The sequence below is a fragment of the Pteropus medius genome, unplaced genomic scaffold, assembly GCF_902729225.1.
Source record: "Pteropus medius unplaced genomic scaffold, Ma_sr-lr_union100, whole genome shotgun sequence".
Lineage (NCBI taxonomy): Eukaryota > Metazoa > Chordata > Mammalia > Chiroptera > Pteropodidae > Pteropus > Pteropus medius.
Window position 1 is genome coordinate 34161082 of NW_024355205.1, and position 23977 is coordinate 34185058.

General features: G+C 45.8%; 2 protein-coding genes across 13 annotated transcripts in view; one reads left to right on the forward strand and one right to left on the reverse strand.

Annotated features, from left to right (window-relative positions):
• Positions 1–15514: 15514 nt before the first annotated feature.
• Positions 15515–23561, reverse strand: PIGP (phosphatidylinositol glycan anchor biosynthesis class P). Of its 6 annotated transcripts, XM_039857749.1 has the most exons (6): positions 22535–22638; positions 21633–21730; positions 20540–20661; positions 17767–17839; positions 16914–17032; positions 15515–15853 (listed from the first exon to the last, which is right to left on the reverse strand). In XM_039857749.1, exons 2-6 carry the CDS (start codon positions 21635–21637, stop codon positions 15726–15728), a joined length of 447 nt encoding a protein of 148 aa, XP_039713683.1. In that variant the 5' UTR covers positions 21638–21730; positions 22535–22638; the 3' UTR covers positions 15515–15725. The 6 variants fall into 6 exon arrangements, with proteins under 6 accessions (XP_039713683.1, XP_039713685.1, XP_039713681.1 ...); XM_039857751.1 differs by lacking the exons at positions 20540–20661; positions 21633–21730 and adding an exon at positions 23520–23561; XM_039857747.1 differs by lacking the exons at positions 20540–20661; positions 21633–21730 and adding an exon at positions 23116–23292.
• The window catches only part of TTC3 (tetratricopeptide repeat domain 3), a 102021-nt gene continuing 101435 nt past the window's right edge, over positions 23392–23977 (forward strand). For 3 of the 7 annotated variants that reach the window (XM_039857739.1, XM_039857737.1, XM_039857742.1), the window contains exon 1: positions 23393–23584. The gene's annotated coding sequence lies outside the window, so the exon portion shown is untranslated. Of the gene's footprint in view, positions 23585–23977 lie in introns of all 7 variants that reach the window. The other 4 variants (XM_039857731.1, XM_039857732.1, XM_039857735.1 and 1 more) reach the window with 4 other exon arrangements.

Consider the following 23977-nt stretch of genomic DNA (forward strand, 5'->3'; position numbering starts at 1 on the left):
TTTTCGGCCCTCGGGAAATGAGGCAGATGTGAACTTCCTGGCACCCCTGCAAGCTTCCGGGGGGGCGGTGCGCGGAGTCTGTGTGAGTGGGGCTTGCATCCCCTCTACAGCAGGCAGTGGCCAGGGCCTACCAGTACTACCGGCATAGGGAGTGGGGAAGACGGTGCGGTCCCTCGGAAGGCTGGCCCCTTCCCACCTGGCACTTCTGGTGGCAGGCCTCAGCAGGTGGAAACAGCAGGCAGGTATCCTATCACCTTGGGCAGTTCTGGGACAAAGACACTGGGCATTCCTTCTTCCAGTGGCTTGAGTGGTTAATTCCACTTTGCCCAATGGCAGGAGCAGGCGGCCTCGCCTCATCAGGGGTGGCTGGACATTGAGCGGAGAGAAAATGACTCACTAATCCGATTAAAACCAACACAGACTTAACGTTTCATACCTGAGAGACAGCACTGGTGGCTAAGTTTACACCTCTGGGGGCGCGGTCCAGCTGCGTGGGCCAGCCTGGCTCAGCGCCCTCCTGAGACGGAACCAGAGCACCTGAGGCTCAGCCTGGGAGCACCCAGCCGGGTGCAGACAGCCCGGAGCCCAGCCTCCTGCCAGAGAAGACCTGGTCCCTTTGCTCTTCCACCCCAGCTCCCCTTGTCACCGTCCCTTTTTCCTCTGCTCCAGGGGATGCAGCCACTTCCCCTCTTCAAGGCCCAGTCACCCTTCTGGTCTCTGGGACCTGTCTCGTTCCACACCCAGAACTGGCTGAGGAGGAAGCTCGCCACCCAAGCTCCCACGGCTTTCTGTCGGCCCCAAATACATGAGGCGGAGCCACGTGAAATGGCTGGTGTTTGACCATTTGACCGAAAATGGCACTTCTACGTGGGTTAACCGAAATGGAGGACTTTTCTGTTTCGAACATCTCATAGCTAATTGTGATAGGAAAAGAAAAAAAAAGGCAACAAAAATGAAAATATTGGGCACATAAGAGAGAGACTCCCTTGAGGTTGTACAGTATGGTTTCCTGGCCGGGTCTGCCTTTCCTGAGACTCTTTATGGGAAGTGAGTTTGGAAGGCCTCTCCCGAGGTTCCCACGCTGTCCGACATGGATGCAGGACCACACGGCTCTGCCGGACGGCAACGGGGCAGGCCGGGCCTTGCGGAATTCCCAGCGCCGATCCATCCTGCGTCCTCACAGCTCCGCTTCCCCTGTCCCCTCTCCTCCCTGCTGGGTTTTCGCTTCTGCAGCTGCCTCTCGGTCCTGCCCTGGACTGACCCCTCCGTGAGAAGAGCCCTCACTGCTCAGCCTTCCTGTGTGACCTCGGCCTCACCTCCTGCTCCTGTCTTGAAGGCCCCCGGGGCCGGCCCCCTTCCCCGGGCCCATTGCTCTCTGTCCTGTGTGTTTTGCCCACAACAGTTCTCCCGCCCGGGCTGATAAGTCCGGAAAGGCTCAGTTCCCTCATCTCCGCTGTGGGCGTCTGTCTGAACCTGCTCTCTCTCGAGGTCATGAGTCCCGAGACAGCAGGGCCCACCAGGCTTGACTCAGCTGCCCCCAGTCTCTTTTCTGACCACCCCCCGCAGGCCCTGCAGGTTCCGTCTTTACCTCAGGCCCGAGTCCCCACTGGCTTCCCTGGGCACCCTGTGTTCAGCCTTAGGTACCACTCATTAGCAGAGGGCTGATGATTGCCAGCCAATGCCACCTAAACCCGACTCCCAGAGTCCCTCTGAATCTCTCCTCACCCCCACCTAGGCCACGTCAGTGGACCACGAATGGAATTTCCACCCAGGGTCCTCATAGGGAATCTGGTCAGAGGCCACCGGTCAGAGCACGGGGTCTGGCCGAGCCGAGCTGTCGTGGGGTAAAGCAGCGGAGCTCCGTGGGCCTGGGCCACGGAGTGTGCCCACAGTGGGAGTGTGCCACATGGTCTTCCCAGAGCGCCTGCTGGTCCCCCTGCACCCAGACACTCAGCCGATGGTGGGCCACTCCACTTCACCCAGCCGAACCACCCAGAGGACCCCCTTTGCTACACAACCCCCTTTATTTGCAACTGTTCGATTGTCCAACCACTCAAGTCATTCAGTAAAAACATATATAATGCCTGCTCTCTTCCAGGTGCCATTCTAGGCCTTGGGGACATGTGATGAATAAGACAGATGAGGTCCCTTCCCCAATGGAGCTTACAGTCTCGTGGGAACAAACCAATGAGTATCACAGTGAGGTCTGTGGACTAGGGCTGGGCCATAACCTGTGTGTCATCAGACTGAGAGAAGCTAGCACAAAAGTTGAGAGAAGTGTTTCTAAACTTCTAGAGCAATCTGACCAAATCATTTTATGTTTGTTGAGTATAGGAAAAAAAAAAAATCAGGTTGCTGTTGTCTTTTTTTCATCTCATTTTTCTAGTAACCCATTTTTATCATATTTTATAAAAGTATAGATCATAATGGACTGGGAATTTAGAAAAACCCATCCTACACTCCCAGAAACTTTGAGAAGCATTGTTCTGAACTACAAATGGCAATTTGTGCCATGAAAAACATGACGGAGAATAACGGGGGGAAACCCGGTCTAAGGAGGGTGGCGTTTCATCCAACCGGAAGGGTGAGGAGGAACCGACCCGGTGGAAGGCTGGGGAAGGAGCGTTCGGGCACGGGGACCGTGGATGCAAAGGCCCTGAGGTGAACAAGAAGCCGAAGGACCGAAACGGGAAGGAAGCCGGCGTCGTTGGAGCAGGAGCAAGGGGGACGGGGTGGGAGGGTGTGACGGCGGAAGCTCCATCGCGTGGGTGCATTCTGAGGGCAAGGAGAAGGTACCAAAGTGCTTTACACGGACACGTGTGGCGTTGGCACTTCCTAACTGCCTCTTTCTGGTGACGCAAGCAAAGCAAAGGGCAATCTCACCCTGGACTTGGTCCGAAGGTTTATTTGTCAGATCCGGAAGGACATTGTGACAGCAGCACCTCAAATAAAGTCCATTCCCAAGATAGGGGGTTTCGGATCAGCTTTCTTGTAAAGATGAAGCGTGCAAACGCTTTTAAAGAAACCTCTGTGTGCTGGGCACTTACTGCTAAGTGCTTGAGACAAGATGTTACCGAGATGGAATTTGACTTAAAGAAGGATTTCCTCAAAGATACTGTATTTGCAACTGGGGAAAAAAGCTAAAGAATGGGAAAGAGAATTCATAATTTTTCTGAGAAACAGGGGTAGAGACTGGGTAAGGAAGTTGCTCGATCTGACCTATTGATTGAGGTTCGTGTGCTTCAAAAGCTGAGTGATGATGGGTGTCCTGGACAATGATGCTAAGACTCTAGAAATATCTGAAGTGTCTCATATATTTCTGAAAGGAAAATTACATAATTTAAGCATAATTTTAAAATTGTGTTTTCTGTATTCTCTTTTTAACAATGTGGTAAGCTGTAATTGAGACCTATGTAACGAGATGATCTATAAGTCTTCAATAACTTTCATATGTCTATAATCAGATCACACTATTCTCTATGCATTCTATTTCAAAAGAAGAGTTCTCTAGGCCACTTTCATGGAGGCTGAAAGTCTTTATATATTGCTATAAATCATTTACAAAAGATGCCTTAAGCACAGTTTAATTTTTGAACCAGCCCCATAATCATTTTTATTTTTGCAAAAGAATTACTTTGTATATAAAGGGATGTTTCTAAATGAGTTTGAAAGTTAAAGTCATGCCAGACAAGTAAGTGATTTCTGCCCTCTGGGGCTGCCAGGAAGCTCTTAATACAAGTTTGCATGTTAATTAAGTCTCAGCGAACTCCTGTTAGCTATCCAAACCACTTTTTAACTTCTTTGAACTTATTTCATTATTCTGGAAATGATCATGGAAGACCCACTATCACTTTCTTGAATAGTTAAAGCTTAATATGCATATTAAATAAATAGGTTATCAACACATGATGTTGACAAGTGAACAGTCATGCTTTGCTGGTGGGAATGTAAAATCGAGTCTACCTTCTCAGGCAATTTTATAATCAGTAATAAGAGCTTTTAGGAATTTTATATCCCTTACACTTCTGTAAATATTTCCTAAGTATATAATCAGAGATAAGGGCAAATATTTTTATAGGATATTTGTTACAACAATATTTATAAAAAAGGAAACAGGATTATCCTACAAGTTCAATAATAGGGAATTTGTGAAATAAATTATGGTGCATGCATGTGACACAATATTATGCAGTTGTTAAATGCTCACAGTATAATATTATTTGAAAAATGAGGTAAAATTATTTACAGTGTTCCTTTTTGGTCATTGTTAAAACACATGGACACATCCTTAGAATAACCTTTACAAGACTTATAGGGTTAATTGTCTTTGGGTGATGATTATAGGTAATTTCATTTTTTTGTTGTTTTTATGGTTTTGAAATTCTCTACACTTCAGATGTGTGGCTACCAGAGGGTAGAGGGTTGGGGAGAAGGGGGGAGGGGTAAAAGGGGTCAAATATAGAGGGGGTAGAGGGAGGGTGAAGTGGCTAAAGGGGATCAAATATATGGTAGCTAAAGGAAACTGGACTTTGGGTGGTAAACACACAATAGAATATACAGATGTCAAATTATAATGTACACCTGAAAATTATATAATTGTGTTAACCAATGTTACCCCAATAAACTTAATTAAAAAAATAAGTGATACTTATTAAATACAACAATGGAAATATTTAAAACATCGCTCATTAGATACTATTCCATATTTATTATTTATGTAGATTTGAAATTCTATAACCATTAAATAAACTTGGCCACAATCTTATCGACTTTTAATCAAGGGTATACCTGAAATAGTCTATTTTTGATCCACAGAATGTGCGGTTGATGGACTCATCAGTACCTTTCAAACATACAAGTTATTTGACTCATGGCATTTTCATGATTAATCCAACAATAAAAGTCTGATTTAGCCCAATGCACTGATCTTACTGGTGACAAGAAGCTCCTGATAAAAATGAGTTGGAGAGGTGAAAACGAGGGCAAGTTTTGGAATTTAACTTCACTGAAACCATTTTCTCTGAGAGACTGGATATCTGATCTGATGTCCTTTACTTGGGATCCTTGAACAAATCATTACACAGCTGTTTGGGAGGGAGGGAGTTAAGTCTAGGAGCAGTGCTTGATTTAGCATTTGTTTTGGAATCACTTATCTATTGGGTTGCTGACAGCAATAAACATTTTTTAAATACCTAAAGGAATGAAAGTGGATTGTCCTCCAGTAAGAGGATGGCAAGTGAAATCTAGTTATTTCTCTACCTTCATTCAGATGAATGTTTGAGTTAAAAAACCAAACCAAACCAAAACAAAACAGATCAAAGTTCCCTTTTAAATTTGTCATGCATCTGTACCTGGTGTGTGGCCCTCTCTAAGTTTTAAGATCACCTATGAAAGATATTTATTTAGTAAAATAAAGTTCAAAAAGGCAAAGATATCATCGACTTAGACCAAACATCCAATACCTGCAGCAAATGGATGGTCAATAGGCATTGACACACATTCCTTATTTTGGCCAGGAAGGGGTAGAGCTATTCTCAAGGTTAAGTAAAGGTCACTTCTCTCTGCCAACTGCCACTCAGCGGTGATGGAAAAGCAAAGGCCCAAGCTGGGTGCCGAGAAATTTCACTTAAGAAACAAATGGCCCCAGTCTGTCTGTTCACTGAGCTCGTTTCTGTTAGTTTTCCCATAATTGTACTAGATCAGCAGTCAAGTGAAACGACAGATTCATCACTGATAGAATCTCTGTCCTGAGTTGACAATGGCCAGGGCCATTATTTCTAATTGCTTTTACATTCTGCTTCAGTCCATCTGTCTGTCTTTCGCATACATTAAATTTAATCTTCACGTTAGATGATGATGGGAAATTTGGTCTGGAGTAGCTATTGGACTAGTTTCACAAACTTTAGTAACTTCAGAAGAAAAAACTTAAAAGACTCATCAAAATTTGAAAGTAGAATACAAGTAATAACGGCTTTTTAGCAATTTAAAGTTGTTACCAGATCTCCACAGTGATCATTCTGATTTTTTTAGGTCTTCCTTCAAGGATCTGGGTCCTTAAATTATGAAAAAAGTTATACCTCTCTCATCTCATCTTCAAAACAATTTAATTGTAGCACTTCTGATGAATCCACATCAGAGCCCTGAACTTTTATTTTTTTAAATTCAACAGCTGTCTACTTAGCTCTTCTGTGCTAGGAACTGGGGACCCAAGATGAATCAGACAAGTGCCCTTGAAGAAAAGTGAAAACAACAAAGTATGCATGCGGGCCAGTGTAGGGGACATTCAGAGAGAGGGAGGCACATCTGGGATGAGGGTGGGGAGAGGAAGTGAGAACTGCGGGCCAGGCTCTGTGAGTTCTAGAGGTTTCCCTCATTCCACCTGATTATCCTGAGGTAGGTCTATCCATTTAACGGGTGGGGGAACTGAGGCCAACGAGGTAACTCTCTAGGCCTCTCACATCGAGTAGGAGGTGAAGCGAGGATCTAAGAGCTGCTGGGCACCTCTGCTCTGATCCAAGGCCCAAGTGCGCAACCGCGCAGGCGCTGTTCCTGAGGAGGGGGCAGGGTCAGGTATTCCGCCAAGCAGGGCGACAGAGGAGCGGGCGAGACCAGGCGGAGCAAGGGCGCGTGGGGGCGGGGACAGGGGAGAGAGGGGAGGGCCGTGTGTCGTGTAGAAGAATGTTGGTCTCTCTCTCTTTCTGTTTCACAATAGAAATGTATTACCTAGCACAGTCTGACTGTGGCATTGGGGACCCTCAGGTTTGGGGCGTTCAGTGGCACAACCTTGCTGTCTAGGACACAGGGTTTCCTTCTTTGTCCAGGGTTTCTTAGCACTTTGGCTTTCATCTTCAGCCTTAGGGAACACTTTTGTTTTCTGAAGTGACTATTAAGCCATACTGTAATATACAATGATTGGAATCAGGTGAGTAATGGCCCCCGAAGGTATCAGATCCTCATCCCTGGAATCTGTAAATGTCACTCTCTAAGGGAAAAGGGCCTTCGAATATGTGATCAAATTAAAGATCTTGACTTGGCCCTAAATCCAAGCACAAGTGTCCTTATAAGAGAGAGACATGTGACAGACACAGAAGAGGGGGCCGTGTGTCAGTCCATTAGGGCTGCTATAATGGAATATCAGACTGGGTGGCTTCTGCAACATTTATTTCTTAGTTCTCGAGACTACAAAGCCCAGATTAAGGTGCCGGCACATTTAGCGCCTGGTGAGACCCCCTTTCCTTGTTCATAGACAGCTGTCTTGTGTGTCCTGACGGTGGGTCACCTTTACAAGGACACTAATCCTACTTGTGACCTAATCACCTCCCAAAGGCCCCACCTCCTAATGCTATCACATTGGGGGATAGGACTTCAACATATGAATTTGGTGGGGACAGACCGTCAGTCCATAGCACCATGGGACCGCTGAGGCAGAGACTAGAGAGGCGTGGCCACAAGCCAAGGAGTGCTGGCAGCCACCAGCCGCTGGAGGGGGTGAGGGCCAGGTTCTCCTGCAGAGACCCGGGTGGGCCGGTAGGGGGAGCGTGGCCCTGCTGACAACTTGATTTCGGGCCAGGAAAAAAAATACTGATTTTAGACTTCTGACCTCCAGGGCTGTGAGAGAATAAATTTCTGTTGATTTACCACACTGAATTCGAGGTGATTTGTTAAGGAGGCTGGCCACAGGTAACTGAGGCTCAGAGAGGTCGAGTAACAAGTCCAAGGTCACTCTGACTGGAAGGCGTAGAGCTGGGATTGGAATGCAGGTCTCACCGATGCCAAAGCCCATGTCTTTTTACTTTGCTTCTTGGAAATTGGCCATTTTAAGGTACTGCAGGTCCTCAGGTGATGTCGTTTTGTTCGACATCGTTTTGTTATAACGTTGATGAGATGCTATAGGAACTATATCAATTAGGCTATAGTAAATTGGGTCATTATCCATTGTTGCGCTGCAGTTCCAAGAACTTACTGACGATGTTAACCAAAGACTTATTGTATATTTATTCCCTATGTGTATAAAATATTGAACCTCATTACTATTTAAATTTACAAATTAAAGCTATATTTTCTTCCTTTACTTACGATATTAGCAAAAGTGGGACAAGCAGTGATTCCTGAGCCACCTCTGGCATCTCGCTTATTTTTTGCTGCTATAGATTAACTAAAGAAAATCCGTGCTCCCAAGGAAGAGCAGACCAGCACAGGGGCGAGGTGGTGGGGTGGCTGTGAGTGTGTGTCGGGGGAGGTGGCGTGCAGGAAGGACAGTAAACAGAACTTTTGGTGCAGATGGAGGAGAACGTATAGCCGGGAAGCCATCCCTACTCAGGCTTTCGGTGTCGGAGGCCCACCATCTCTCAACATGTGCTCTATGGCCGATCTCCGTCAGTCTCCAGGGACGTCTGTTAAAAATGCAGATTCCAGGGCCTTCCAGACTTATGAGAGTTGCGAACCTGCATTTTAACAGCCCCTCCAGTGATCTTGGCCACTTCAAAGGTTGAGCATAGACATCCAAACCCATTCCAGCAATAGCAACATTATCCCAGCAGGGCCAACGGGATGTCTTTGTATCTGGACACTGATAAACTTGGGTTTGGCTGTCATTGGACAACCCAAAATAACAGTGGCTGAAACAAGAAAGAGGAACATTCTCTGTCACGTCCAAGTCCGGAGGTAGGCCATCCAGGGCAGGTGTGAGGTCGAGATTCAGGCTCTTTCCTTTTTGCCCTGTTGCTATGTGGCTTCTATTCCTAAAGTCACGTCATGGTCCAGGGGGCATCTCGATTTCCAGTCATCAAACCCACATTCCAGGCAGCAGGAACGAGGAGGGCTGAAAAAGGCATGCTTCTTTGAAAGACATCCAACGAAAGTGACACACGTGCCTTACCCTTCCACCCAGTGCATTGCCCAGAAGAAACTGAGGTCACGCTCCCTTGCTGTGAGGGAGAGGGAGCTTTGCTCTAGGTCACCAGTGCCTCATTAAAAATAGGAACCATTTCAAAGGACACCGGTGGGAAGGAGCACTGGGGGATGTAGACACTTCTGCCACAGGGTGGGCGGCCAACCCCAGCAGTGATGTCTAGGTGTCCCGAGACAGGGAGAGAGGAACAGAGGATGGAGAGTTGGTGTGGCACTCGCTGGGGGTCTTGAATAGGAGGGGTCAGTCAGGGGTGTGTGGGCACTGAGCACAAGCCATGTGAGCTGTGGTAGTCTTTGGGGGGTAAGGAGAGGGTGCAGCAATGAGCCGTATGGGTCTGATATGATGGCAGGGATAGCAAATACCATGGATTAAAAACCAGAATTGTCTCCCACTTTCTGGAGGAGAATAAGCATAAACTTCCCAAGAGAGGGTGAGGAAGTCTCTCGATAAATTATTCTGAAGTTCTTGTCAACAATGGACAATGAGAAATCAAAACATACTTAGTCAGATTTGGAAAATTGAAACTGTGACTTCTCATTTGGAAAACTGAAACTGTGACTTCTCACATACTCCAAATGTGAGGAACGCTTCACGCCCAGCTGTATTTAGTCAGGGTTCTCCAGAAAAGCAGAGCCAACGGGATCTATACAGATATATGAGATTCGTTATGGGTTTACTGTGGCTCACATGATTATGGAGGCCGAGATATGCTTAAAAGCTGGAGAACTAGGAAAGCAGGGGTCTAATTCAATCCCAGTCTAAAGGCCCGAGAACCAGGAGCTTCGATGTCCGAGGCAGAAGGTGGATGTCCCAGCTCAAGAAGGGACCACGTTTGCCCTTCCTCTGCCTCTGTGTTCTGTCTGGGGCTCAGCATTTTGGGTGACGTCCAGCCGCATGTGGCGAGCAGATCTGCCTTCCTCACTCTCCTGGTTCAAATGCTAACACCGTCAGACACGCCCAGAAATGTTTTACCAGTTGTCTGGGCATCCCAAAGCCCAGTTAGATTGACACGTTAAATTAACCATCACGCAGGTGTAAGGGTAGTACCCGGTGTTAGTGAGTTACAGGGAACATGTAAATTAATATAAGCTTTTTAGAGATCCGTCTGGAATCATATACCGTCTTAAAAATATTTAAGCCCTTTGACTCCGTCAAAATTCCAACGTGAGGAACCTAGCCCAGGGACACAAATTCACAAAGATGTTTTTATCCACAAAGATGTTATTTGGACTGATTATTTAAAATAGGGGAAAACAAAAATAAATAAATATAAAATAAAATATAGGAAAGCAGGAGACAACGCAAGTGGCCAGTGTGAGGGAACCAGCATCTGCCTCAGTGATTGAAACACTCCTACCTTTTTGGGGGAAACACTGGGGAAGGCGCTTCTGCCACTCTCTCTCCCCCATACTTCTTACGTTCTGGGGAGACATGTGACTCATCAGATGGGTGAAAACGGGCCAAGGTGACTGACTGCACGTGAGTTGTCTGCTGTCTGCCCGAACCTGCCAGGATGCAGCCCACCACAATCTCCTGAGCGTGCGGCTGGTCGGGCTGAGTGTGCCTCTGCAGGCCCAGCTTCCTCACATCGGATTTAGGACAAAACCCTGGTTGAGGCTCCCAGCGCACTCCGACCCATGGCACACAGACCGAGAACAGCGGTGGTGCTAGTGACCAGAGTCAGGGGGCCGGCTGGGGCCTCTCGAAGCAGCCTCGGTAGCTGGTGCAGGCTGATTCACAGCTGCTTCTGATGTTCGGGCGCCACGTAAACAGGCTTTATAACTCAGGTGGGCCATCTTGGCCAACTACGGCACAATTAAAGTGTGAATGTTAGTCACTGTGAGGCTTGGCCATGTGACCCTCTGTGACTGTGACCTGCACCAGCAGAGCTTGGGCACTCTGGATTTGCAGAAATAGCCTGAGACAGGTATTTTATTACTGGAGAGGGTTTTCCCGTGTCATGTGGAACAAATGTGAATCTCAGCCCACAAATGCACTCGTTCAAAAATCACAACTGTATTCTCTGTAACGCCGTCTGGCTCCATGGCTCCTACGGCCCCTAACTGAGGTTTCCATCACATCTCTGGCACAGTGAGACTTCTGTGGTGACGAAGCGTGGAGGGAAAGAGAACACTGGGTCATGAGTCTATACAGGCGACCACTGAGAAACCAGCTGTTTGTGCCCCAGATTTCGTGGCTATCTCAAAGTGCCATTCTTTAAAACAACAAACTTTTGCCACGTCTTGACTGAGACTATCCCGATTAGAAGAGGTGGGATAAGAAAATTCCTGCCCACTGCACAGTAGTAAATAGTGTCACAGTTACGTTAACCCAATTGAGTTTTACAGAGTGATTGAGATGCTTGGCAACTGCCCCAGCCTGACCTGGATCCTGGGAAGACAAATCAAGAAGAATCTTTCCTTTTCTGCTTCGCTTTCCCCCACATTTATCAGTCTGCACTTCGGTGATCAGTGTGTGTGTGGCGGGGGTGTCTATATTGTCTAATGCACTGAGTACTAAGACAACTGTGGTAGCAGTCGATTTTGCTGGGTTTTCTAAGTTCCGTGGGAATAGGGCTGGTAATATGATATTGTGTGTGGGGCATCCAGGAAATTTTGGGCTGGATCGATTTGCTTCAAGAGTGACATCTGTTCCCATGAGAGACCAGGCAGCAGCTTCTTGAAGAAAAACAGGATTGAGATCCTTCTAAAACACAGCAGGTCAAGAAATTAGGGAGGGTGGAATTTGGAATTTGGACTCTGCTGCCTTTTCATTTAGGTGAGTTCATATTTGGACTTTTAGTTTAATTCTCACTGAGAATCTACTGGAGGAGGTTTTGTTAAAATTAGAACATCTTTTATATTACTGACACTTTTCATTTGGAGTGTTTTATGCTATAATTTGGGCAAAACACTGTCTTCCAAACGTTATTCTTAAATTACGATGTGCGTCAGGGACATGCATTATACACTGTGGCCCTATAACTGAAGCAACATTTATACAGGAGACAAATATCTCTGTGGGGATCCCCTGAAGGCAGAGCCTGGGGCGCAGGCTTGTGCGTGGGCAGTTTATTCGGAAAGTGGCACTAGAGAGTGGGAAGCAAGGGGAGCAAAACAGAAGAGCCAATGCAAGTGTTAACGGGTTCACCATCGCCATGGCAACCACAGCTCGACCTCACACGACCTCCTGAGGAGCTCACGAAAAGAAACTCAGAACTGTCTCTTTGGAGGATTAACGACTGTCCCTGAATTGGGCTCCAGGGTGTCCCGAGGGTGTTAACTCCCCATCCTTCCAGGGTGCACTATTGACCGGCTCCTGTGTGGACCTGGTCAGAGCAGCATCGGTGGCTGGAATAAGAGGAGAAACGGAGGATCTGAAGTGGTCACGAGAGGGGTTGGATCAAGACAGTTACCCTTATCAAGTGCAAGGCATCCACCATTTAGTATTCTGCTCTAGTCCACACGTACGCACACGCACGCACGCACGCGGTTCTCAAAGTATGGTCTGGAGACCTTGTTTCAGTGCGTCTGTGTGTCCTACTGAGTCTTTGAAAAAGTATTTTCATAGTAATACTAAGATGTTATTTGTCTTTTTCACTTTCGTTCTCTCGTGAGGCTTTGTGACAGGTGGTATCAGAACAGACCGAGTGCAGAAGTAGATCTGAGAACCCAGCTGTCTTCCATTAAGCCAGGCATTAAAGAGATTTGCAAAAATGTAAAATCAACTCATTTAACTAAATTTGTTCTGTAAAATATATTTTTCATAAAATGTTAAATATTTCAAAATGTAATGAGTTTATTATCTAGAAACAAACATATTTAAAACTTCTGTCTTTAATTTCTAAGTATAACCCACATACACAAAAGCTCTTTTGGGCTCACTCTTTACAGAGTATAAAGAGGTCCTGAGATTAGACAAAGTGAGAATCACTGCACTAAACTGATTGCGACCCTTCAAAGAAGTGCAGCCCAGTTTGATAAACAGTGGCGTCACCTCTGAGATACATGGACAATGTGGTTGGGAAGCAGAGTGAAAGTTCACTCAAGGTTCAAAGTGCACTGCGGGTCTGGAGTGACCAAGACCCATTTCAAGACCTTCACAGGCCCATCGCCCGCCCAGGGGAATATGAGGAAATAACGCAGACCTGGGCAGGAGCCTCAGCAGTGGGGGGGCGGCTGCTCTGACACCTGTTGCTCTTCTTCCAAAATGAACGTCGACCACCCCCTCCCCTTCCCCTGGGTGGACAGGAGCCTTTGTTAAGTCCAATCGATTTAAGGCCAAAGTTCTCGGCCCTGGCTGCGTGTCTTGAGCTACCAATTACCCCTGCCTGAGCCTCACTTCAGACCAATGAATCGAAATTTCTGGGCTGGGGCACAGGCACTCTCCTTTACCTTTCTATTGATGTGTAACTTATATCAAGAGCACAAATCTTAATGATGTAACTTTATGATTTTTAAAAACATGTTATACCCAGGTAACATACTTTTTAAAATATGTGTCAGATACAGATGGAGATGTAGGGCATTTCCTTCCAAAGTGATTAGCAAAGGGGGTGGGAGGAAGGGTAGGGCATTTCCAACTCACTGGCAGGCTTCTCATCAGCCTCCTGGTTATACTATTATTCCGGTTTTTGTTCCCAGGGTATTTTTCCCTGATTTTGAACTTTATATAAATGGAATCATATTGTCTAATTTTCCCCAACATTATATCTGTGATATTCATTCATGTTGTTAGGTAGAGCAATAATTCATTCTCGTTTGCATGTCTGTGTGGTATTTTACTGAATAAACAGACCACAATTTATTTACCATTCTATCCTTGATGGAGTTGGCATGCTTCTCGAACTACTCTTAAGTGTGGTGACATATTCTCACCATAAAATAATACAGGAACTGGGATACACTAGGGAACAGAAGCAGCAGAGTCATGTCAACTATCTCATGCTTACTGGGCAGAGAGATGGTTATCGAAATGGAAGTTCTATTTTCCCCAACTATTTAAAATTATTAATTTTCTTTTTGTTACAGAAGGTATAGTCAAATTTGCATAGGTTAAAATGTGTGACGCCTCTCCCATGTAGAGATATAGGGTGTCAAAAGTTAGGCCTTGAATGCTAGATGAGTTTAGATTTGGTTCGCTTGCAAATTATACATGGTTTGTTTTTTTAAAACTTATTTCTAAGTTTTAACTTATATCTAAGTTTCTTAACCTTACATCAGATACAGTCAGATGTTAATAAGGCAGTGTCATTCAAATTAACTCATATACCAAACCTTCCAACTCCCTCAACTGTACTTCTCCAAATACTGTCTGATTCAGCAAAAGGCATAACCATGTACTCAGTTCCTTAATCCTAAAAAACCTAGGAACGACACTTGCTCACAACTTCTTTCAGTAGCCTGCCCGCCCTGCAAACCCAGATCCACGTACCCAGTGAGCTATGTCTCCAAGGAATGAATGCTGCGAAGCTATCCACCCCCTGCCCACTGCTACCGCTCTGCTCTAAGTGGCAAGCGTTCCCTGCCTGGACTGACACGATAGCCTCCTGACTGGTCTCACTGCCTACATTTTTTTTTTTTTTTTTTTTTTAAGAGCCAATAGGAAAGTTTATTAAAAAAGGGGCAACGCGCCACAGAGTGTGGTCTCCTCTCAGAGGCAGAGAGTGAGAGAGGCTAAGAGAGTGGAATGGCAGTGAGTGTGTGTATGTGTGTGGTCACCTCCACACGCTTGCCCCATCCCAACTCTTCCTCTCAAATCCGTCCTCCATCTACCAGCCAGTGGCTTTTTTTTCTTTTTAGAATGTTTGATCTTCATCTGTGCACTGGGTGAGCCAGTGGCTCTTTAAAATCACAAATCGGCTATGTCACACCTGTCCTTAAAGCCTACCAGCTGCTCAGTATCCAAAATGCCGCAAACTCACCACACTGACACTTAAACCCAGCTTGCTACACGGGCCTACCAGGCCCTTCACAGTCAGGGCTGGGTCTCTCCGGGCTCACCCCAGCCACAAGCCCTTGGCAGTTTGCTCTAGGCCCCCTGCTGGCCTTCGGTCCTTAGGATACACAGAGCTCCTTGCCATTTGAAGGTCTGTGCTCTAGCTGCTTTGTACTTCGAAACTCACTGTCTCTCCAATCTTGACATGACTGGCTCCTGCTTTTGCTGATTAAATCTCAGCCTCGACTGCCTCTCACTGAGCAGCCTACCCTGACCACTCAGTCTAAAGGAGTCGTCATCCCTTTGCTTTCTAGAACATTTACTATCTTAATTCTCTGTATTGCATTCATCACAAAGAATATTTTCTTGTTTATTTGCTTAGTCTATCTCCCTCTGCCTCTAAGATGTAGGCTCACTGCTTCATCCCCAGTGCCTAAAAAATACCTGGTACGCAGTAAGTACTCAATATATTTGTTCGTGTCTTAGACATGAACTGATGTCAAGAACCCATACGTCAACGTACCCCTCCCCTAAATCTAAGAGTCCAAATTCTGGGCCTCTAAGAATACACAGCAAGAAGGACATGATTGCCCTTTGAAAGTGACAACATGAATGACTCTCTGGAGGGACTTCTCGCTTCTACTGATACTTATGTTTCACGAAGTCTGCTTTATGGTAATGCAGTGCTTTATTTATTCTGTCCATAAATAACTAATATTTGAGAACATTTACAATATAAATAGAACTTAATCTAAGACAAGTTCAACTTACATTTTTTAAAGTATTTCAAGAGTAAGTATTCATAAGAGAGATAAATATGGTCAAACTGCTATGTCAAAAACTTATAATAAATGTTTGATGTTAGTCTACATACAATTCAGTTGGTGTAAAGTTCATTGGCTGCAAGAAAGAACATTTGGTTTACTTCGCTGATAGAAATATCCCTTAATGCTGGGATGGCCTCTTCTTGGTATTTCTTCTGCTGTTGATTTTTAGCATAGTTATCTGCAAGAAGAGGACAAAAGGCTTTGTTCACCCAAACAATTTCGTCCACAGTCTCTGTGGTGTATAAAGACCCACCATATAACTTACGAGGCTAATGTTTGGATAATGACAAATATCACATTTAAATATAATTAAAAGATGACTTGAATTATCTCCCTCTGCCTCTAAGAATGTCCCAATTAGAAATCAAAGTACTTTTATGCACCTCTAACTTGGTTAAGAAATTAATATTTCATTCAACTGTCCAATAATTAAAGTCCCATTTGCACATTTCTCATAGGAACAGAATTCTATCCAGGCTTAAAATATATATTTAAATCAACACCTGGAAACTATTGAATCATTTGGTACAATTAGTCATTCATGCAAACAACACTTTCCCTTCTCTGCACAAATTGTCTATTTGCTGTAGTTCCAGTCAAGAATGCAGAGAATACAGCAGGTTATCAGAAAAGAAATATAAAAAGACTACAATTGATTTTCAAAATACATTGTATAGGCTCATGAAAAAAGGCTTTTGAAAAGTTAAAAAACCATTCCAGGGAACGTAAAAAATATTTTACTTCCTAGAATCGAAGCAAGCTTAAGAATCTAATTTATTTTAATCTTTAGACTTGAACAAAAACTTAAAAAAAAAGAACTGCAAATACATGCTGTGGTTCGTCTATCCACCTAATTGGGGTCAGGTGTACATAGTGATCCTGAGGATACAGCCCCCCAAATCCTGCCTCCCCGACAAGGTCTGCATGGACCTCTGCCATCCCTTGATCAACGCTGCCTATTTAGGATAAAAGAAGTTTCTCTCAGGCAGTTGTTGAAGAACATATTATACACCCGTGGTGTTTATGGGACATACACCTGTTTATTAGAGCTATAAACACCATAGTCATCAGAACTTACTTTCTCCATGTAAACATTCCCTTTGCATTTATTTCTCCCAGGATCTTTTTACTGTGCCGATGCGTGTCACTTATTGCAGGCTACTCTTGGTTGCTTTTCTTCATAAAAGCGCTAATGCCCACTCTCCGTCCCCCAGCACTCTCCTTTGATGTGAATTTACCTGTGATTGTATGAATGGAGTTGAGTGGAGAGGTACTCATCATGTTGATTCCAAACAGGAGCACATATCCGATGACTACAGTAATGAGGAGGTAGACAGGCAATGCGACTGCCCAGTACCTGCGGAAGACGACATTAGAGTAGATAACAGATTTCTCAACAAGTTTTAATTTCTAAGAGTCCATCACTAAGTTAACATAACTTTTAAAATTTAATTTTAATTAAAGCAACCCATGTACATAAAAGAAAGTCAAATAATTCCACAAGGCCTGTAATAAACTCCAGCCTTCTGCAGGGGAGGGTAGGGTTGGTTTCCCTGATTTGAGGGCTGAGGAGGGGGACTGGAGGGTCTAACGCTCTTTAAACATTGTTCTCAGTCCAATCCAGAATTACCATGCTAAAGAGGTATCTGGTACCTCCAAGTGCCAAGCCTTTCTGGCATTCTAGGGCACCAATACTTTTGCTGGTGGCTCTCCTTCAGCAATATGGAGAATGGGGAAACCAAGTCGGTTAACACTCAGCTGTTTGCAATCCACTTCCTCAAATTTCATTGATACTTCTTACCCGCTATCCCATTATTTGTTCCTGTGGGTTTATACCTTAGAAATTTTTTTTCTATAGGGTTACATCAGCAAGATGGGAGGCAACGGAGATAAATGTGTGTTCACCCCGTCTTCTTTACTTAGAGATTTATCAATAATGAGCTTTAAAAAGCTTTAAATTTCTATATGGCTTTTCATTTATATATCTTAAAAAAACAAATATTTAAGATTTGGGTAGTGTAAAGAAAAATCTGATCCTTCAAAATAGTATTAACATACTCTTATTTTATTTAAGCAATATATTAAGCTTACTTTTGAGGCCAATAGGTCAAGCCTAAGGAGTTTAGCCAAGATTCAGGAATAAAAGCCCACACGAGATACAGCACTGTAGAAGAGAGAAAAAAAGGTCAGTAAGGCATGAAACTCTTGTTGAGGTCCAGATGTAACAAAAAGCTCCTATGAAGCATCCCTGATCCACTCAGAAACGATTTCTCCTTCCCTTCAGTTATTCTAGCTCCTTATTTGTATCATTCTTATAACAGTTATCACAATGACCTTATAGTAGACATCTTTTTATAGTGGTAAAAAAAATAACAAAATTTACCATAAAATTTACCCATTTTTAAGTGTCAGTTTGGTAGTGTTAAGTATATTCACACTGCTGTGAAACAGATCTCTAGAACTTTTCTATTGCAGATCTAAAAACTAATACCCATTAAACAACTCTTTTTCTTCATTAGTCAATTTAAAAAAAAAGTCTTAACTCTCACACTATATTTTAAGTAATTTAGGGGCAGAAATCATGCCTTAGCAATTCTTGTAATCCTTACAGCACTTAGCGATTTGCTTTATGCATAGTAGGTGTTCAACACTTCATCCCACAAGGTTGAAATAATTATAGACATTTAAGGCTTAAAGATGAATTTATATAGCCTTGCTCTGATCCACTACACATTGGGCTTCTGCCTTATCTCCCAAAACATAATCTTATTTCCTCAGTCCAAGTCCCTGGCACCCTTTACCATTGTCCCCGTGTAATAATGACAGTGGACCTCTGAGCGTTCACTGCGGGGTAAGCACATTTCTAGGCTCTTCACCTGCATTATTTCACTTAATCCTCAAGACAATTCTGTGCAGAGGAGGAAATGGAATCTTAGAAATGTTACATCATTTGCCCACAGTAAGTGGCAGGGACAAATTTCAAACTACCTATAGCAACGCTGATGTAAACACGTATTACAAAATTTTGTATGTCCGAAACATGAGATACAAAAGTGAACCCACAAGAGATGGCCTCTGCCCTCCATGAGCTTAAAATCTAGCAGGGAATAGAGATGAGTAATATTTTTGCTACACTGTGCTAAGTGCTAATGAGCGAGTAATAAAGCATGATACAGGAGCACCAAGGAAGGACCTGAGCCCACACTGTGTTGATGAAGTTAATGTTGATGGTCAGGAAAAATTTCCTGGAGGAAGCGACTAAAACTGGAGCCTAAAGGACAAATATGGGGTTAGTGGGATTAAAAATGTTTATGGGTGGGCCTGTAGAAGAAAGGAAGGAAGGAAATAAGAGAAAATAGTATTCTCTGCCGTGATCCATGAAGAGAACAAGAGAGATCTGGTGTGGCTAGATGGCAGAGGGAGAGGGTTGTGAGCAACTGGCTTGAAACTTGAGAGAGTTTTTAAGGTTAATAAAATACAAATTGTGGGGAAACAAAATGTAAATTCATAAATGGAAATAATTCGATGATTACGTATTTATTGAACATCTACTATATGCCAGGCACTATGTGAAGGTCAAGAGTATACAGAAAAATAAGACACGGTCTCTATTCTCACAAATTAGTACACCTCAAACTCCTCAGAGGTATGCGCTATTGTTATTCGTAATTCACAGAAGAAAAAAATGGAGACTCAGGGAATTTAAGTAACTTGCCCCAAATCTCACAGCTAAAAGTGACTGCGCTGGAACATGAACCCATGCAGCGTGTTCACAGCATGCTTTCAGGCAGAGGCAAGAGCACTAACAGAAATACGGAGGTGAGAAGTGTGATTTAGGTGAAACTCTCAGTAGTTTAGAGTGGCTGGGACATGAAGCACAAGGCTGTGACTGCTGAGAAATAAAGCTTGAAAAAACAGATCCCAGATAATGAAAAATCTTGTAAAAGGAACATGGACTTTATGCTCTAGGCAATGGAGACAACTGGATATTGCACTTGTTTTTAACTTTAAAGATATAGCAAACTATAAAGAGAAATAACCATGTACACTCTGACCAGAGGTTTTAGGTAGGGGAGTTCTGGCCTGCATCTCAAGTGAGTCACTGTGATGGGTGCGTGTCAGATGTGTCTGCCTCGACAGAGGCGGTGGAGGCCCATGGGATTCAGTGGCGGGTGGGGATGAATGAGTTGTGGGGAGGGGAAGTTCAAGTAAGAACAACCCCAGATTTCCAGAGCGAGTGCCCAGCAACTCCGGCCCTAAAGTAAGAGAACACCTGAGCATTCTCCACACAGTGACGAGTGCTTTTGCAAAAATATAAATCTGACTGTATCACTTCGCTGCTCAAAATTTTCAGTCCCTTAGGATAAAATCCGAACTCCTTACCAGGGTTTGCGAGGACATCAATGATCTGGCTCCTGCCTCCTCTCCAGCCTAGGCCTGGCGCACTGTGCTCCAGTCCGCATCTCAAGGCCACTGCACTTGTAGCGAGTACTGTCTGCCTGGAATGCTCTTCCCTCGGCTCTTTAAACCGATGGTTCCTTCTCCTGCTTCATGTCTTAGCTCAAATCTCACTTTAAGAGAAGTTTTCCCCAATAACTTGCTATTACAGCTCTTTCCTACCCACCACCCTCTCATTTTTATCATTTCCCCTTATTTCCTTCAAGGCTATTATCATTTTCTGTAATTACTGTTATGGACTGAATGTTTGTGTCCCTCTGGAATTGATATGGTGAGGCCCTAATCCCCACTGTGCTGGTATCTGAAGGTGGGCCTTTGGGCGGGAGGGAGGTTATGAGGTCAAGAGGGTAGAGACCCATGATGGGATTAACGCCCTTTTTAAGAAAAGGAGAAGACGAGAACTCACTCATGCTCTCTGCACTATGTGAGGGCACAGCAAGAAGGTGGCTGTCTGCAAGCCAGGAAGAAAGACTTCGCCAAGAACCCAACAAGACAGGCACCTTGATCTTGCACCTCCTAGATTCCAAGCTGTGAGAAAAACATGTCTATTGTTTAAGTCACCCAGTTTATGGTGTTTCGTTATAGCAGCCTGAGCAGACTAAGACAATCATCTCATTTTTAAATAGCAACTATCTCAATGTAGGGAACCACGTAAACCCTCCTGCACCCGCCACCTAGCTTTACTGTAACTGCAGGGAACTGACCTCTGAACTCCTTTATCCCGTTACTTTCTGCCTCACTTTCTCAGGCTTCAACCTCACTGACCCCCATCTGTTCCTTGAACCCACAGGCATGCTTCTTCCGAAGGGCTTCCACACTGGCTAGTCCCTGTCTGGGAGGCTCCTTGCTCCAGATCGTCACATGGCTCTCTCTTTTCATGTTTGTGCTTAAACCTCATCTTAGTGAGGCACTTCGGGACTGCCGTATTTAAAACAGCAACCTCCTCCTATCCTCCTTTCTTGCTGAATTTCTCCCCCTGGTACATGTTATTGTCTGACATTGTATATGGTTTAGTTATTTGTCTAGTGGGGCTTTCTTGACCCACTAGAATGAACACTCTATGAAAACAGCAGATTTTTGACTGTTTGCTCCTCCTTTGCCTATAGCAGTGCTTGGCACATAGTAAGCACTCAAAAATTTGTTGAATTAATTTTTGTTGAGTATTACTGGATTTAGGTCTTAAAGTTACTGCTTTTATTTGTGTAGTTTCCAATCCTTCAAATACACTATGGAACAGGGATTTACAAAAAAGACGATGTTGCTGGTAATAACAGCAGCAAACATTTAAGTATTACTGTTTCTATGCATTGTTTTAAGTGCTTTGCATAAATTATGGCAATTAATCCTCACAACAGCCATAAGAAGGAGCAAAATGAAGCCAATCCAGTACCTGGGTTCAAATTCTAGCTCTATCATTTACTGGCTGTGTGACCTTGGGCACATTACTTAAAACCCGTGTGCCTCAGTATTCTCATATGTAAAATGAGGACAATACTTACCTCATAAGACCATCTTGTGAATAAGTACTGAATAAACACTATTAGATGAAGAATGTGAAGGCTCAGATTGGTTAACAGTCCCAGGTCACACAGCCAATCTATGGAAGAGTCAGGATTTGAACTCAATTTGTGACTTCACTTCACAGGCTTCCCTCTCAATGGCTTGGCAGGCCACGTTGAAGTAGTTAAGGTTCAGAGGCACTATCACAACCCCACCTCCCTGGTTTCTGCAAAATTCCAAGAAGTTGGATCATGGGCACTCAATTTTCTCCCTTGTTTTCCTCGTGATTCTTAAATCCTTTTGGGGAGAGACCCGGGCCTACTGTGTGACTCTGGATATTACTGTCCCAGTGAGCACTGGTTTCCTCACCTGTACAAAGGGATCTATCTTATGGGGACCCAATGAGGTCCAGGATGTGAAGCCACCTGACTCTAGCCAGATCCCTTCACTCCCTGGCTCCCACATGCTGCACTGGAGTCACGCCAACTCACTCACTTCCAAACCCTTCATTCAAGGCCTTCCTTCTTCTAGCTGGGAAGAAAGCCAATCTCCCAGTTTGATTTCATGTCTCTCCACTGGGCTCCTATGACACTTACCACACTGCTAATTGTAGATTTACTTGTCTGTCTTGTCCATAAGACCAAGACCACAGAGACTGGCTTTTATTCACTTTGCAATCCCGTCTGGTGCTGTATAAATATTTAAGATTAAATCTTTTAGGCTAGTATCTGGCATATAGAACACCCTGAACAAACATGAGTTCCCTTTAGGTTTTCTTAGAAAGAAACATAGGTAGAAGGCATCACAGTTCATGTGGGTGTATTTTAAGAACGAATGCAATAATTTCCTTGTCCTTGAACACAAGCAAAAGGCCGTGGCCATCCATCAGGAAAGTACTTACTGAAGCCAAATTGGGAGCTTAAGAAAAGAACAAAGCCATAAATCGCTCTTTCTGGCAATGGCGACGGTGAATTTTCCACCATTTTCCCTGTGGCTTTAGACAATCTGTGGGGAAGAAACACAATCACCCGTCAGTGACGTACTCCCCCTCATCACGGGCCTGTGACAATCTCATCGCTTGGCTACGGGCACAGCCTCTGCGGTGTTTTTCCCAGCCTAAAGCACTGCGAACTGCCATCCAGCGCACACACCTCCAAAACACACGCCCGCTTGCACGCGCGCACTCCAGCCCCCAAACCTCGCGTGCACGCGCACACCCTGCCGCGGAGGGGAGGGGATGGCTGAGAAGGGACAGAGGCGCCTCCATCTCTGCAGGCTTCGCCTCCCTGCGGGAAAGGCAGGGCAGGTCGGGGGACTAGGCCCGGGCGGCCTCTTCAGGCCTGGGCCGCGTCGCCCAGGAGCAGCCTCTGCCTTCTCGGGGGTGCGGGAGCGCTTCTGTATTTCATTCGAGGATGAAGGGGGTGACCCTCGACCCGGGGTCCTTCAAGCGCCCATTTGAGCCCCTCCCAACAGCTCGACTACCTCAGCGCTGAGTCCCCTGCGCAAGCGCCGACCCTGGAGCCGCAGGGGGGCGAGAGAGGAAAAGCCCAGCGAACAGCCGAGTGGAGACGACGCCCCCCGCCCGGGCGCAGGCGCACGGCGACCCTCGTCCGGCCGGGGCTCGCGAGCGCTGGGGCCGGCGGGATCGCTCGCGAGCCGCCGCGGCGCAGGGGGCGGGGTGGCGCGACTGCGCATGTGCGCCGAGGCCCACGTGACGCCCGGCCGCCCGCGCCACCGCCCGCTCCCGCTCGCTCCCGCCCGCCTGCCCGCCCGCTGGCAGACGTGGAGGGCCCGAGGCGACGGCGCCGGCCCGCGTCCGAGGCTCGCGGGCGGCGGGCCCGGGTGAGTGCACAGCTGGCGCGCGGCAGGGCTCCTGGATGTGTCACCTTGTCGCGCTGCAGCCGAGATGCCCGGGGAGAGGGGCCCTCCACACCCCCTCCGTGGGTGTGTGGTGAGTGTGGATGTGTGTGCGTCTCCTGTGGTGCCCGCGGTGTGTCAGCGTGGGTCGGGATGCCGGCGCGCTGGGGGGGTGTGGCCGCCTTTGTCGGCCTCAGTGGGTGTGTCCCCTTTGTCCGGTGTCCCCCTTCTGCAAGCGTGGGCCCCTCGGGGTGTCTGTGCGACGGTGGGGGGATAGCCCCTTTGTGTGCGGCTTCCCTAGCCGCTCGCACATTCTGGTCTTGTGGGTGACACCCCTGCTAGGCGAGGGGTCTCCCGGCCCGAGCGCACGGGCACGCGCCCGTGTGTCGTCTCCTGGCTCCTTTGTATCCGTGCGGGTTCTTCCTGGAGACAGTATGGGCGTCCCCGGCCCACGTGGGTGGCCCCCACGTCTTGTCACTACCCCTCT

Excerpts from the sequence above, each read along its gene's own strand:
- PIGP (XM_039857746.1), bottom strand. The coding sequence starts at position 22,900 with ATGGAGGCGCCTCTGTCCCTTCTCAGCCATCCCCTCCCCTCCGCGGCA. Across the intron at positions 17,840-22,534 it reads AAGCTCCCAATTTGGCTTCA|TGCTGTATCTCGTGTGGGCT; the intron begins GTAAGTACTTTC and ends TCTCTTCTACAG. Across the intron at positions 17,033-17,766 it reads TTGACCTATTGGCCTCAAAA|GTACTGGGCAGTCGCATTGC; the intron begins GTAAGCTTAATA and ends CGTCTTCCGCAG.